Source organism: Lates calcarifer, linkage group LG6, assembly GCF_001640805.2.
Source record: "Lates calcarifer isolate ASB-BC8 linkage group LG6, TLL_Latcal_v3, whole genome shotgun sequence".
In the NCBI taxonomy this organism is placed as follows: Eukaryota; Metazoa; Chordata; class Actinopteri; family Centropomidae; genus Lates; species Lates calcarifer.
The window spans coordinates 18908200-18922875 of NC_066838.1; the positions used below are offsets into that span (position 1 = coordinate 18908200).

Here is a 14676-nt window from a genome sequence, read left to right on the forward strand (position 1 = left end):
GTGACTGGCACAGAGTGCAGTTGACTTTTTCACAGCACTTGACAAAACACCTCTTGCCAACACCCTCACCCTCCTGTCACTGTTCTGGCAGCGGGGAAAGACTAAAGCAGGCAAGGGGAGGTGAGAGGAGAGAGTAGAAGTGACAGGAAACTTCATCACTGTAACTTTGTGAGGATAGTCAAGGAAGGAGGCCAATGAAGCACTGCAGTAAGTCCTGCACAGAGATACCCCAGATGGCATGATTGTAGGTCTCCCATCCCATACATTATGAGATACACTCATTGTTGCGGTATACTGTATATATAAACAAACAAAGGAGATAAATAACTTTTTTTTTTATTTATTTATTTTTTTTTAGTTTATCTCATCTATCCGCATCACAGAAATAATGCAAAGCATGCGTGCAGCCCCAAATAAGCACCCAAACCCTTCACATCCAAACACCCTTTGCCGCCTTGAAAAATAGGCCAGTCTCTGATAGGCATGATGAAATATTAATCATCAACATTAAAGACAAATTCCCCAAACTTTATATTTCTGGGACACGTTGAAAGATCTATGGGGTTTATTGCACACGCTAAATATTTGCATAATGGCCTGCATTCTCAACAAAATGGCTTTTATGTTATCCCACCACTGAAATGGGTGATTTATGAAAGGAGTGGGTAAAAGTGCTCTGCTCATTGTGGCTCCAAAACCTCCACTAAAGTTTATCATCAATATCCATGATGTGGTGATGTGGAAATGCACTTAAACACGGTGGAATACAGTTAGAGAATATCAATCTATTACAGGCCACTATCATCAATACACCACCATCAGTAGAGAATCTTAATGCAGCGGGGGATGCCGAGTCAGGAAAGGCCTCTGATTTACAACGGGGCATGTCTATGCTTTATCACTGCTGCTGTAGAAAATAGCTCCTGAGACTAAATAATCCTTCATTCTTTCTCCTCTCCGAATCATTCTCTCAACACTTTTTCCTCTCTCCATTTTTCGTCTCAGAGTCTGGTGGTGGTCCAGTCATCAGCTCCTCTCCCCTCTTTGTTGTCTTTTTGCTCAACACCTCCTTTATGTCTATTCTTTTTTTTCTTCCTCTGCCCTCTTTCTGTACATTTCCTGCTGCGTGTGATGTAGCAGCTCTCTGATGAGCTCTATGGCTGACATATGCTTACCGCCATTGCTAACTCATCATTATAAGGGTCTTAATAGCCCCCAGGGCAAATGCTAATACTAACTCCTCTGCTTCTACCTTAAAGAGCCGAGTCTACTGTACTGCTGATACCGCCTCATCTGCTTTCCCCTGCAGTTGCAGAGCTAAGCACCTTATCTACCCAACAGGCCTGTGCTCTCATCACCACTGATAGGAAAGCACATATACTGAATAATTCTGACACCTGAAGCCACACTGACACCTAGAAAGATTTTTCAGAACGCAAAACTAGAAAGCAGACAAACTGACTTCACTTTGTGACCATTTTCACTCCCCTAAACAAATGCATGTCTCTGCCACATCAAATAAAACTTTGACTCTTGAGACTTTCATTCCAACCATGCAAATAATAAATCAAATTCTTTCAGTCAGTCAGTGAGAAATACTGCTGCCACCTCAGCTGTTCCGCCCACACATCTGAACATTCAGTGGCACTGAGAGAAATAACCACATTAGGAGAGTTAGACTGAGAGGGAGTAGAATAAACTGAGATAAACTTTTTAACAACACTAAATCCCACTTAACTAATTCATTTAGTGATAATGTTGCTGAATTTCACCACCAGTGGTATGATACATGACATACAGTACATTACTTTGGGCTTTTAAACTTTACCTTGCTCCCAATAATGACCCTCTGTAATGTAATCATCATTCTAAATATCATAATCATGACAACAATCATTAACGATTTGCTGGCTCCAGTTTTCTTGCTGATGAAAGTCAATGATATAGATTTGTTTTTGTGTGTGTGTGCATCCCCTACAAGGAAATGAGTAAGTGCCCTTTGTACCTCACAACCCTCCCTCACTGTCCTTGTGTAAATCTTCCTGTGTAGCAACATAACACAGTGTAACAGTCATTTCCTTTCTCCTTTCCTCTTTCCATTGCTCCCTGTCTTTTATGCTCCCCTCCACCTTTTCATCCTTCCCTCTCTTCTTGAATGTCTTCTTCTTTATATCTGTTTTTTAAACTCTTTCTCCTGCAACATATTCATCATTTCGACCCTCTTCCCTGGACCCCAAAACCCTCTCCTCCCTAAAAGCTGTTCCCCTTTTCCCCACTTCCTCATTTGTAGCAACTCACAGTTCTGGAGGTCAGCATTGGAGGATTGTCATTGATGTCCGTGACAGTGATGATGGCGGTGGCTGTGTTGGATAGGCCGAAGTTGAGGTTGCCCTCCATGTCCGTGGCTTGCACGATGATGGTATACTGGGACACTTTCTGTTAAAGGCAGAAACAGAGAAGATGAGAGTGTGCAGTTATTCTTCTGCAGCTTTCTCTTCCTCCAGTCTACAGTGGCAGCCACATACTGTGATTCCTGGAGGGAAAAAAAAAAAAAAAAAGCTGAGCCTGTGTTCTGTTCTGTAGTCACTGTCCGTGGTCTTATTTGAAACACAGAATCGCAAGGGTGAAGTCTTTCATTCAACTGAATTGAAACCTCCTCAGTGGAAAGTATCCAGACTTCACACCATCTGCAAAGGCAGCACTGGGAAGCCTCCCCATGGGTGTGTCATCAAAGACATTACTTATTCACTGCCCCTGATGGACAGATGTGAAGACAATGATCCAACTGACAGAGATTAATAGAACATTGGTGGAGAAATAATATGAGAGAATGATAAATGCCATTTCATCTTTTAAAATGACACAGTGTCACTTCACTGGGAGCTGAAATATGGTTCTCTTATTTGTATTTTCGTACTTGGGTGCATTTGCAGGCTTTTGGCTGTGCTGCTCCCTTCCCATTCTCCTTCCCTCCATGCCTATTCCTCCTCTCTTCGCCGGCATCCCCTGTCTCTTTTTCTGTCCCAGGGTGCGGTTAATGGGCTGCAGGAAGGATGGAGCTCAGGAGCCGACTGTCTGGGTAATGTGTCTCGTCACTGAGATTCCCAATTACATTCCCAGTGTCTCTCTCACCTGCTAATTACCAAGTAAATATCCCAATTAGGCCAGGACGCCACATCAGGAGGATTAGACAGCTCCTCTCAGTTCCTCTCATCTTGATGCTAGATGAGATGCTGAACTCCAACCTTGTACACACATACTCATTAACACCCATATGTGCACACACAAGCACCCACAAAACACACCCTAAACACACACACGCACACACTCCATATCTTGTTTAGAAGCAGTGCTTGCCTGACTGTCCCATCAGCCTGTGTACAGCGTGTACACAACACTCTCACTAATTAGACAAGGGAGTAATTATGTAGAGCTCCTCTGAACCTCTCAGCATTGCAACAACACCACAGCATACCCAGGTTCCTCTGGAGGACTGAGGTCTGTTACTGTCAACAAGCTTTTAAAAGTCCACTGCAGACCAATGGAAACCTTTAGAAGAGAATCAGTGTGGGAGTTTATAAAGGAGAGGAAGAAGACATTTCAGAGGTAAAGAACAGAGGAGAGGATAAGAGACAGCAGGGGATGCAGCTGAGGCACATGGGAGGAGGACTACCAAAAATAGATGCCTGTGTTTTATTTTTATTTATTTTTTTCTTTTTTTGTAGCACCTAACACCTCCAACACCCTAGCCCAAGAAGACGCAGGGAGAGACATAAACTTTCAAAGTTTCAAAGGGCCAAAGTGCTGACTAAAAGTGGACCAGGGAAGCATTGCAGTGTGCTGTGTAGCATCGTCCTATGAAGTTTATGTACAGTATAGAAGCTCTGAAGCCTGCAAGGCTTAAGTCTTCTCATCTGCTCTTGACAAAAATTACATGGAAACAGGAGTATGTACTTGCATACTACAGGAACTATGTGTAAGCTTGCAGGCATGAGTATGTTCATAGAATATATGTAAATATATTTTGAGTGACAGTAAATAATCTAGAGAAATAGATGCATGTGATCGTGTTTATGCCTGTGCATGCACAGCATGTGTGTGTTCTCATGCGTTTGCCTTTGTGAGAGCCAATTTGAGTTCTAGGCTTAGAGAGCAAAGTCATCCTCACCTCTTTTATGGGCTGTTTCAGTGTTAATTGTTGGTTTTAAGGTTAGGTTAGAATTAGGTTTAAGTTAAGATTAGCTTAGAGGTTAAGGTTGGGCACATAGCTGTGATGCTTAAAGCTCCAAAAGGTTAGAAAAGCAGACTTGGAACCACTCTTTCACTTTTTGTACCCAAGATAACATCCCATTTATGCCTGATATTAACATGCTATGTGGATATGTTACCAGGTAATGATATCTATTTATGGCTTTTATGCTAAAAAGCACTCTCCCTATTGTATTCTGTCCTTATTGTGATTGGGTCTCAAAGTGGAAATTAGATTGGTGCAGCTGATGGATTTGTCAACTCTACGGGCTTTACTTTTTCCTTGCTGAGGTAAGGTGTAGTCTGCAGCTTTTTGCCAAGCTTGGATGAGAGGAAGAGGCAGAGTTAGGTGAGCTTTCATCTTGTTGGGTAAATGTTTTTCTTCAGAATATGGCCAATCCATACAGAATGCATTTACAAATGGCTGAGATCTGATCGCAATGCAAGCACAGATGTGATCTGGTCGACTCATCATGCATTTACACAATGCATTTAGGGCTGCAATTAACAGTTATTTTCAACAGAGCCTATGAGACATCTTCAAATTGATTATGCTGTCCAAAACCCAAAGATATCCCACATAATTTACAATCAATTTTCAAACAATTGTTTCAAAACTATGTGAACTGAAATACATCTCTCTGTATCTACATAGGACACTGAGTGTAAATGGGGTCTAAATCATGGTCAAGAAAGTCAAAAAACAGAGCTTGCCACTCCCTCATCACTACCAGCACTGGAGCTGCTCTCTGGCCAGCCTATGACATGGGGCTGTAATAGGCAGCTTGTGGATGTAAATGTGTGTTAACTATGTGACTATAAACAGGGAGCTCCTGAAAAAAAGGAGAACACTGCTCTCAGTGATATTACCCTGGATAAATGTAGGTAATAAAAAAGGCTACGGGCTAGGGAATGAATTGGGTCAATATGAGTCCTCTATAGTACAAAGGTACAAAGATGCTTGTGCGTGTGTGTTTAGGGGTGGTAGGAGTTAAATCCTACATTAGAGGTGACTGGCTGGATTAGAAGGGCACAGATAAAACAAAGCAAAAATAAGCTGCAGAGGTTCAGCTGAGACATTTTTACTCCATGTTCCCCTTATACATCTCCCTCTCCCTCTGGCATGCTCATGTCTCATGTCCATCACCCTATCTTCTTTGCCAAATTCACACTCACCCTCATTGTAATACCCCGTCTGCCCAGCTCTGTTTTTGTTCTATTGCTCCCTACAGTTTCCATTTTTTTCCCCTCCATTGCCTGTGTTTTATCGAGTGTAGATGTGATTATATGGGCTTTTGTGTTTGTCTGACAGGTGTCAAGGGCATTCTATCTCAGATATTTCCACTCTATCTTTACTACACAAACACACACACATCCACACACACAACACAATGTGAGCAGCCCACTGCAGCGTGATGTGTTGTTAATAGGTCTGTCACTGGTGACAGTTTGGGACGATGATCTGTCTCCGAGATTTCTTTGCAGAGTTGTCACTGGCACATCCATGTCGCAAGAATAAACACATTTGGATCTTGTCACAACTTTTATAGCTCCATAAACAAGGTGACCGCGGAAGCAGGCAATTTAGTGTAAAAAAAAAAAAAAAAAAAAGATGACTTGATGTGGGTGTGTGTCTGTGTGGTGACAAATGGCTACAAAACATTTGTAAGTCACATCTCAAAATGTCATCAGAGTAAACAATGCTGTTAGGGACTGTTCCATAAACAAAGATAAAGGTGTACCTTCTAACCAGCTATAGTGTATTCAGACTGTGTGCACAGTTTTAATAACAAAAACCATTATACAATCCTTATTTGTGTCGATTGATTGTTGATATGATTTTATATTTGTAGGTCTTTAACAGCCTTTTGTGAATGCTTTGGGATGGAGAAGACCAACCTCTCGATCAAGACCAGGTGCCACCGTCACAATGTCGCCGGTCTCGCTGTTGATGGTGAACATGTTAGGGATGGGGCTGTGCGGCGTCTGGGACAGGATTCGATAGCGCACCATTCCATTAGCGGTGGTGTTGTCGTCGGCATCGAACGCTGACAGGTGCATCACATATGTTCCTGAGAAAGAAAAGAATTTTGCTCAACAGATATATTTTAGCTTTAATTTGTGTTGTGAGACAGGTAACTTTTGAATGATGAAATAACACAATCCCCATTTAGAGAAGACAAACTGAATTTGTAAGCCATAAAATGCACCCTTACCCCACCTCAATACACTCAGGGGTTTTTGCTGCTACAGCCTTACATGGTCTGGTGGGACCAACATCTTGTGGTGGCTAATGTTACCTCAGGTTAGCTAACTATTGTTGTGTAACTGAAATTACTAAAGCAGTTTGATGACTTCATGACTGTTTTCTAGTTGAGATATTTTACACTATGTTTTAAAATGTCACAGATAAACATTTAAATGGCTTTATATCACGCATAAGAACCAACTGGCTGGAAGTAAAGGGAAGGATTTCGGGAAATTATTCCAAATTTGCCATTTGTAGCCATAGTCTCACTTTTTAACATTTACATTGTAATTGTTACCTTAAAATAAATTACTCAGTCCCCACGTTACTTTGATCATTTTGTGCTATCATGCCTTTTATTGGATAGTTTAAAGCTAAACATAAGTATTATTGATATTTTTTATAGGCTTCAAGACAGCTATATAAACACAACAACCCTAACCCATTTATAACTTCCCTCAGGTGTAGGCCTATTTTATTGAGAGCCATATGGTAATGCTAGGGAACAGAAAACCCCTTCTCACAATAGCCCACATCATGTTAAGTGAATACAGAGCTGGGAAGCTTCAGGTGCAGTTATGTACTGGAGAACATAGGACCCTGGGATCATAGAAACTTTTGTCATGTTCCCATTATGTGGCATATAAATCTGGGGAACATAGGACCCTGGGAACAACTACAAACAGGAGTAAGCACAGACATATAGTAGATGCAGATATGAGACAACATTTAATAACTACATAACTCACGTTATATTTTGTATTTACTGATGACAGATATTGATAAACCTTAATCTCATTTTCCTGTTATTGATTAGTTAGATATGGACATAAACATAGCTAGTAAGCTATCTAGATGTTTGGCAACACTTGCTTGAACTGATTAATACAGATTTATGCCTGCCTTACAATTGTTGTAAGCATATTCTGTAAATGACAATCACTCCAACTTAAAGGACAAGTAAGCACAGACATAAAGTATATGCAGATGCAGTTCAGTTGCAGAGAATAACCCACCCTCCTTCCATGAAGACACCTCTTGTTTGCTTTCCTGCCTCCACACAGTCATATAACTCCGTGGCATCACTGCCTGTCACCCAATCTCTCCATCTCTCCCTCTCCTTCTTGCTCTCCCTCACTCGTAGCTGATTCTAATTGCCAGAGATAGTGATATCATGCCAGTGACAGCCCCTGTCCGAGGATAATTGTAACCGCAGCTCCCATTTCAAACTTCATTACATTTCAAAGCAACATTTGTCAATGACTCGGCCAGAGGGAGCACTCTAAAGGCCTCTCAGCGAGAGAAGAAATAAAAGCCAGTAGCAAGAGAGGGAGGGAGAGGAAAAGAGAGAGATAGAGGACAGACTCCATATTTGGTTAGATTCCAAGTGGAGTGACTATCAGTCCTCCACCTCACTTTTCTTCTAGAGATAGAGGGATAGAGAGAAGAAGATGAAGAATCACAATGTGTCACACATCGGCGGGGTAATTTCATTAAGCTGCGCTCTTAGGGGGTTTAATGTGGACCCTTTGTACGGGCGTCCTAAGCTGTGCCTGACAGGATTAGGTCCCCATAATGACTCTTTAATTTGCAAACTAATTCAAGTCTGTAATTGGCCTTGCATTGAAACCACTGGAGCTCTAAATTCTAAAAGTGTCTTTTTTATGATTATTGTTTAGCTGAATGTCATGCATGCCATAGAGACCCGTCTGCTGTGTGGGGAGAGGCTAAGGGGACAGGGAAGGCAACATGGCAGAAAGGGAGAGAGAGAGAGAGAGAGAGAGAGAGAGAGAGAGAGAGAGAGAGAGAGAGAGAGAGAGAGAGAGAAAGAAAGAAAGAAAGAAAGAAAGAAAGAAAGAAAGAAAGAGAGAAAAGGAAATGAGTGCCTGGACACCTCTTGAGATCACCCCTGGTGCTATAAACTCGGGCTCATCAGACTCACTCTCACACACACGCATGCACACAGAGAGCTCATCTTTGTGATTCTTTTGCTCTGAGGTTAGACATAAAATGACCCAGTGGTGCTACAGCGTGGTACATTTAATCCTCAATCTCCTCTCCAGCCTGAGCACCCTCTTTGGTTTATGGCCACTGCTGCAGCCGGCTAAATGAAAAGCCACTGTGGGAGACAGATTCTCAGTCTGTCTGCTAAATCGGGGAATGGAAAATTCTCACTTGCGTCAAAGATTCACTGGTGTAGTCATACTTTTAACGACACCGATCTCTCCTGATATACTGGTCGCTTTTCTTTAGCCCGCTCATATCTAATTCCATGACACATTTCATCAATCTTTCAAATCCTTCTAATTTTTAATTAGTACATCTTTCCTGTTATTGCTCCTGCTTCACACTGTACTTCGTGTTTTGTCTATCACTGCATCCACTTATATGTCAATACCTGGTTTGGAGCCTTCATCCACAGAGCCATTGTAGACCTGGTTTTTGAACTCGGGCCTGTTGTCATTCATGTCGATGACGAAGATGTATAGATCGATGGGGTTCTCCACCTGGTTCCCATTCATGTCCACGGCATGGGCACGCAACTGGGAGACAAAAAAAACACAAGAGATGAGGTTAGATTACAGCCCATAATTATTACTGTGGGAGCAGATAGTAATGAATGGATGAATAATTTATGATGAGTCTGTGATGAGTGCTTGTATTGGTTTTATGGAGAAAATTATTTAGGTAAACATTTGGTGTTCGATAGATTTTATTCCACAGAATGAACAAGGGTCTATCTATCTTACAATTTTCTACATTTTAAGTTTCTGTAATACATCAAGTGTGTTGTTTCCACTGGGGATGGATGGCACAGGACCCCTCCGTTTTCAAAATCGTATTTTTGTCCCCCCGCCTCCTACTGTTATAGCTTCAGATTGATTTTCTCACTAAAATCTCTCCAAACAGTGTCCTCTAACTGTCCTGGTGCCAGAATCCAGTTGAGAGAAGAGAGAAGCTAATAAAAATGTTGATACACTAGTTTGACTCGCCCTCAAGTATTACAGTGAGCTCACAGAAATATGTTTTAGGAGAGGTGTCAAGTGTAAAAGGAGTTTTGTGCACTGGGTTTTTGCCTGTCAGGCGACATGTAGCCTAAACTTCTGATTGGTGAGCAACCTGATAAGAGGCTCTGCAGACACAGACACACACTGTGTGTAAAAATAAAATAAAATAAATTAAAAAAACCTTCAACCCTCCGGTGCATGTTTTCAGAGAGAAAATGTATAATGTATATTTTGATTTACAGGCAAAAAGACACTAGAGTTATTGAAAACATCTGTTAAAAGTTAAGCAAACTAAAATCATATGTAAGTCTAGTCTAGTGCAGTTTTGAGACTTTATTTGAATTTGAATATTTGTGGTTAGAGATGTAAATTGTCTTATGTAAGGTCTCCATCAGTGATGCAAGATATAGCTTTCAGAGTTAGTACCTTCAGTCTTTTGTTAGTGCCAGTTAAATTATAATGTGTTATTAACTATACTTATATAAAATGCTTATATAAAACCATGTAACAGAAAAAGCATTCACTTATTTGTCTTATGTGACCGAAGAACCACAGACTTCATTGTATGCTCCCACGTCTGAAACCAAACCTTCACCCTGCTGTCTACATTAATTACAGGCTTAAAAGACTAAGTTGTATTTTTAAAATTGCTGTTCTTACCGTAAAATTTAACCACAATTTTTCAAATAGTTGTTGGCATGTTTGAAAATCAATGCTTTGTGGGATATTCACCCTTATCCTTTCAGTGTTTGTATTCCCAACTGTTTCCACTCACAGAAGTGGACTAAAGAAAGGGAGAAGGAACATAAATAAAACACTAACAAACTGAGAGCAAGTGTTTTCATCCTTCAAGGTGAATACTTTCAAAGCACCTCCAAAGCCAAACAGAAAAAAACCTATGCACTGTTTTCCGAATTTGGCATTTAACCCACGTCATGAACACACACTGACTGATAAAATCTGCATTATTGAATCATACAGTGCAAAAGTTTCAAAAAGTCTTAACCTAAAGAACAATATTAAGTAGGGTCAGACATGAAATTCAGCATATTTTTCTTATAGAGAAATTGCCTTTGCGATCGTGTACTTTCTCCTGACCTCTTATCTCTTTTATACTTAGTCCCCAGAAGTTTTTATCTCAGCGGAAACCAAAACAAGAAACATCTTATTTTATTGGAAGTTGGCTCTGCTGCAAAAGCAAGGTGTCTGTTTCAGGATCAATGTGTTTGAATCCCAGGCCAACATTCTGTCTGATTTTGTTTGAAAGAGAGTCCTGAAATCTCCTCACTTCCCTCCAACTCCACAAACACAGTCAGCCCATCTCGAATTCAACTCAGCTGCTCTCAGACCAATGGATTCACCAACTAGGATTTCTCACAAAGTTTGGTCATGAAGTTATTACTGGAATCAATATGTGCTGTAAAATGTGTCCTGACTGCTTGGGCTTCTTATGAAGTCGAGAAACAGAATGAATGGAAATGAAAGCAGAGAAAACAACTGAATTACCAGGGAAATGTCGAGTTTAAGTAAGTGCTTGTGGTTTGTTTTCTCACTCCATTTGTGAAGGTCAAAATAACAGACTGAAGTGGTATCTCAAAATGAACTCCTCGGTTTTCTTTAAAGCTTTTTTGATTCATCTCACCTAACCCAGGAATGCTTATATCCCTGAACATGACTTATTCAGTGATATTCCTGAATACATCCCCCTTTCTTCAGGTGGAAGCAAGGGGGATGTTTAGTTTATACAAGGAGGGGGAAGAAAAAGAATTCTGATACTATCTACATCCTGCTCCTAACAACATAAATATTTATTCTGTTAAAATGTCGGCTATTAATTTTAGGCAAAAAGGACTGTCTGACTTATCTAACGGTGGGGATATCCATCTAAAGGGAAGCCAAAGGAACAGGGAAGCTAAAGTTACATTAACTGGAAAGGGCTTAGAAAAAAATGAAAACATTCTAGGAACAGATTGTAACATGAGCAGATTTTTTTTTTTCATCATGTATGGAGAATTGAGGGAATGGTACTCTTTCCATCTGAGCAGGCCTGATGGGAAAAAGTGCTACCTGGCCACTGCAGGAGCATGAGAGCCAGATAAGTGAAATAGCCTCCAGGCTCGTTGCAGCAGGAAATAGAATAAGAAGCATTCTCCATCGGTTTCTTCTCCTCAGAGAGGTGAAGATCCTCTCCACTGCTGCCCATCCTCTCCTCTCCACCGTCTGCTTCCACTCCGCACCTCCACTGAAATTGTGTCTTCAGGTCTCCCCGAGGTTAATTTGACTTTACTTTTTCCACTGCATTGTCTGATCTGTCCTGCACCCAATATCCGCGTGCTGCCATCGCATATCGTATCTCGCTGTGCTGTAACAGGCTAGGAGCCAGGCCCCTTATCTCTACCCACCCTCATCCCTCCATCCTGCGTGCACCCACACCCTAATTCAATAACAGCAGGAGTCAGAGATTACCGCCATGTTTAAAGAAGGCAAAATGTAATTCTGGGCCCACATTAAAGTTATTATCTTGAAAGGCAGGGGGAGAAAACAGAGCCGTACCAGGCAGTGCTCAGCATTTGGCGAAGAGGAAACATCCTGATAGAGATAATAGCAGACCAGACGCTCCAAGGTTTTTTTCCTCATAAGAATGCATCTTGTTGCACAGCTAGTTTTGAATTTCAGAGTTCTAATTCTTTTGAAATAAAAAGAACTAGACTGTAACTTTGTCCTGTCCTTGCATGAAATATGAAGTAAACAAACGAAGGAGCACAAAGTCACACTCTTACTTTAGTTTTCCTGGATGAAGTTGCTTAGTAAAAACAATCTTTTAAAGAATCTTCTTTAAAGTTTTGCATTGAAGAAGTTAATGTTTTATACAAACCAGTTTAATTGCTCTCCTGTCCTTACCAGCATATAGCGTAAGGGGCCTTTAATTGAACTGCAACACCTTTCTTCATTTATTTACATGTACATCTTTACCTTGTCTCATCGCATTTCTCCCTGTACTTTGTATTCCACACAGACTAACACTTCTCCCCTACAACAAACATTGAGTTTAACTTAAGCAGCCTTTAGAAAGCCTACGCCTTTCTTAACAAATCACCCCATTGATTGGAGTTTCTCGTGGGTATAAATCTGCTCGACTCCCACTAAAAGGCTGGGCTTGCCGGCTCACCAGGACTGCAACTCAGACCAGGTTCCCATATAAATACAAGGATAGCAGCAGGTACAGAGACAGACAATACCAGACACAGAAACGATAAGTGATAAACCCAGTGTGGTTGCTCACTACATCAAAGCATTGGGGCTCTCTTTTCACAGCAGCAGAAAGACCCGTGGAAAGACTGGCTTAAGCAGAAGTATGACAGTTTAGTACTTTCTGAAACTTTAAATGTGTTTTGACCGACTACTTGATATTTCATTCTTAGACCAGTACGCACAGCACAAAGGCGAGAGTAAAGGCACAAAGAGCCAGCAGTTTCATTTAAAGGAAGCAGAGTCAAAACAGATTGATAGTCTGGGGAAAAAACAGCACAGCGTCATGGTTCACTGAGCCAAAAACATTTTTACATTACTGTTACACTGTCACATAATACGTTAAACAATCAATGTACAGTGTGCTAATTAGTCAGCTTTAGAGGTGCTGTATTTCTGAACTTTGGAAAGAGGCAGTCTGTCTGCAAAGGTGTTGGGAGTCGCATTCGTCAAGGGCACATTAACATAAGTAGTTAAAGGAATATTTCAGAATTTGGGGAATTTTGTTCATTTGGTTTAATTTTAAGAATTAGATGAGAGGATTGATGTTCATATTTATGTCTCTAGGCTAAATATAAAGCTAGGTCAGGAGATGATTATTAGCATAAGGACAGGAAGTTGGGAAAACAGCCAGTCTTGGCTCTGTCCAAAGGTTAAAAAAAAATCTGCATAGCAGCACCTCTAAATTATTCTAATTTTTTTGTTTTTTTGGATCTTAAATCTTGGCCAGGAGCACTGACTGCCTGTCAGTCTTTGTTGGTTGCCTGGCAACCTTGTTGTGAAAACAAGACTCCAAACTTGTTTTAACATTTATGTTTGTGTATGGATTAAGTGAACAAAATATAACTTGCTAATTTGTAATTTTTTTGTTGCCAATCTCACCAAACTCTCGGCAAGAAAGCTAAAGTGTCAAACTATTTCCTCAAGACATAGACATAAGATCAATTTTAATCTTCTCGTCTCACTTTAGAGTAAGAAGTATTCACATCTTGCCACTTATCAAGGTTTTATTTTTCCACTGAGCTATTTTTCTCTTAACATATGTATTACATATATATATATATATAGCAATTTATTAAAGTAATATAACTGACTGTGAACTTAATGACTCACACATTCTCTGACTTATTTTTCACTTCACCCAGATGAAGTGAAGGGCTGTAGCACCTAAAAGTGTGGAAGTCCCATGTGTCATTCCAACATCATTGTGCACTAAAAATGTAATTGTTCCTCACAGTGATCAAAATACAAGAGCACACACAAACACAGACAACTCTTCAATGCTTTCTGTGATTGCTTGCTTGTGTGTTCAAGCATAATGTAATAATGTAGCGCAATACTGTTAAGTCATGTTTATCAAGTGGATTTAATTAAATGGTTTCTGATGTTGATTTTCTTTTTTCATAATTTGCTATGTTGAGCAAATAAATATATTAGAGAGGACATTTGTATTATGTAGAGCTACACAGATTATGATTTAGACCCCTCTCTGTTGGGGTGGTAAAGAGAATAAAGAGAGAGAGAGAGTTATGGGTCAAGGGGTTAAAGGGCTGTACAATAATGTTTATGGGTTTCATTGCAAAGGTCATAGCTGTTGTGTGTGCATGTATGTGTGTATGAGGGGGAGAGAGAGAGAGAGATACTCACATGGTATGAGGAGCGATGTTCTCGATCAAGAGGTTTTGTGACGAACATCTTTCCAAGCACAGGGTCGATATTGAACACCTCATTAGGAGGTTGATCCGCTCCCACCCCAGTGATGCTGTATCGGATTGAGATGTCCTGGTCCTGGTCTGAACGAATCTGCATCACAACAAAGAGCGGAAATGAGTCATCAAGTGATTATTAAACTCTCATAATGTGTTTCACAGAGCAACACACCTTTCTGCATTATTAGTTTTCAGCCTCTATGCAAGGAACTAA

At 40.6% G+C, this 14676-nt stretch overlaps 1 protein-coding gene across 2 annotated transcripts in view; it reads right to left on the minus strand.

Moving 5' to 3' along the window:
• LOC108900190 (cadherin-4) overlaps positions 1–14676 on the minus strand; it is a 247446-nt gene that overhangs the window by 25348 nt on the left and 207422 nt on the right. For both annotated transcript variants that reach the window (XM_051071313.1, XM_051071314.1), the window contains exons 6-9: positions 14401–14556; positions 8895–9039; positions 6148–6320; positions 2299–2436 (exon numbers count right to left, since the gene is read on the minus strand). In XM_051071313.1, coding sequence (XP_050927270.1) covers positions 2299–2436; positions 6148–6320; positions 8895–9039; positions 14401–14556 — 612 coding nt within the window. The remainder of the gene's footprint in view (positions 1–2298; positions 2437–6147; positions 6321–8894; positions 9040–14400; positions 14557–14676) is intronic.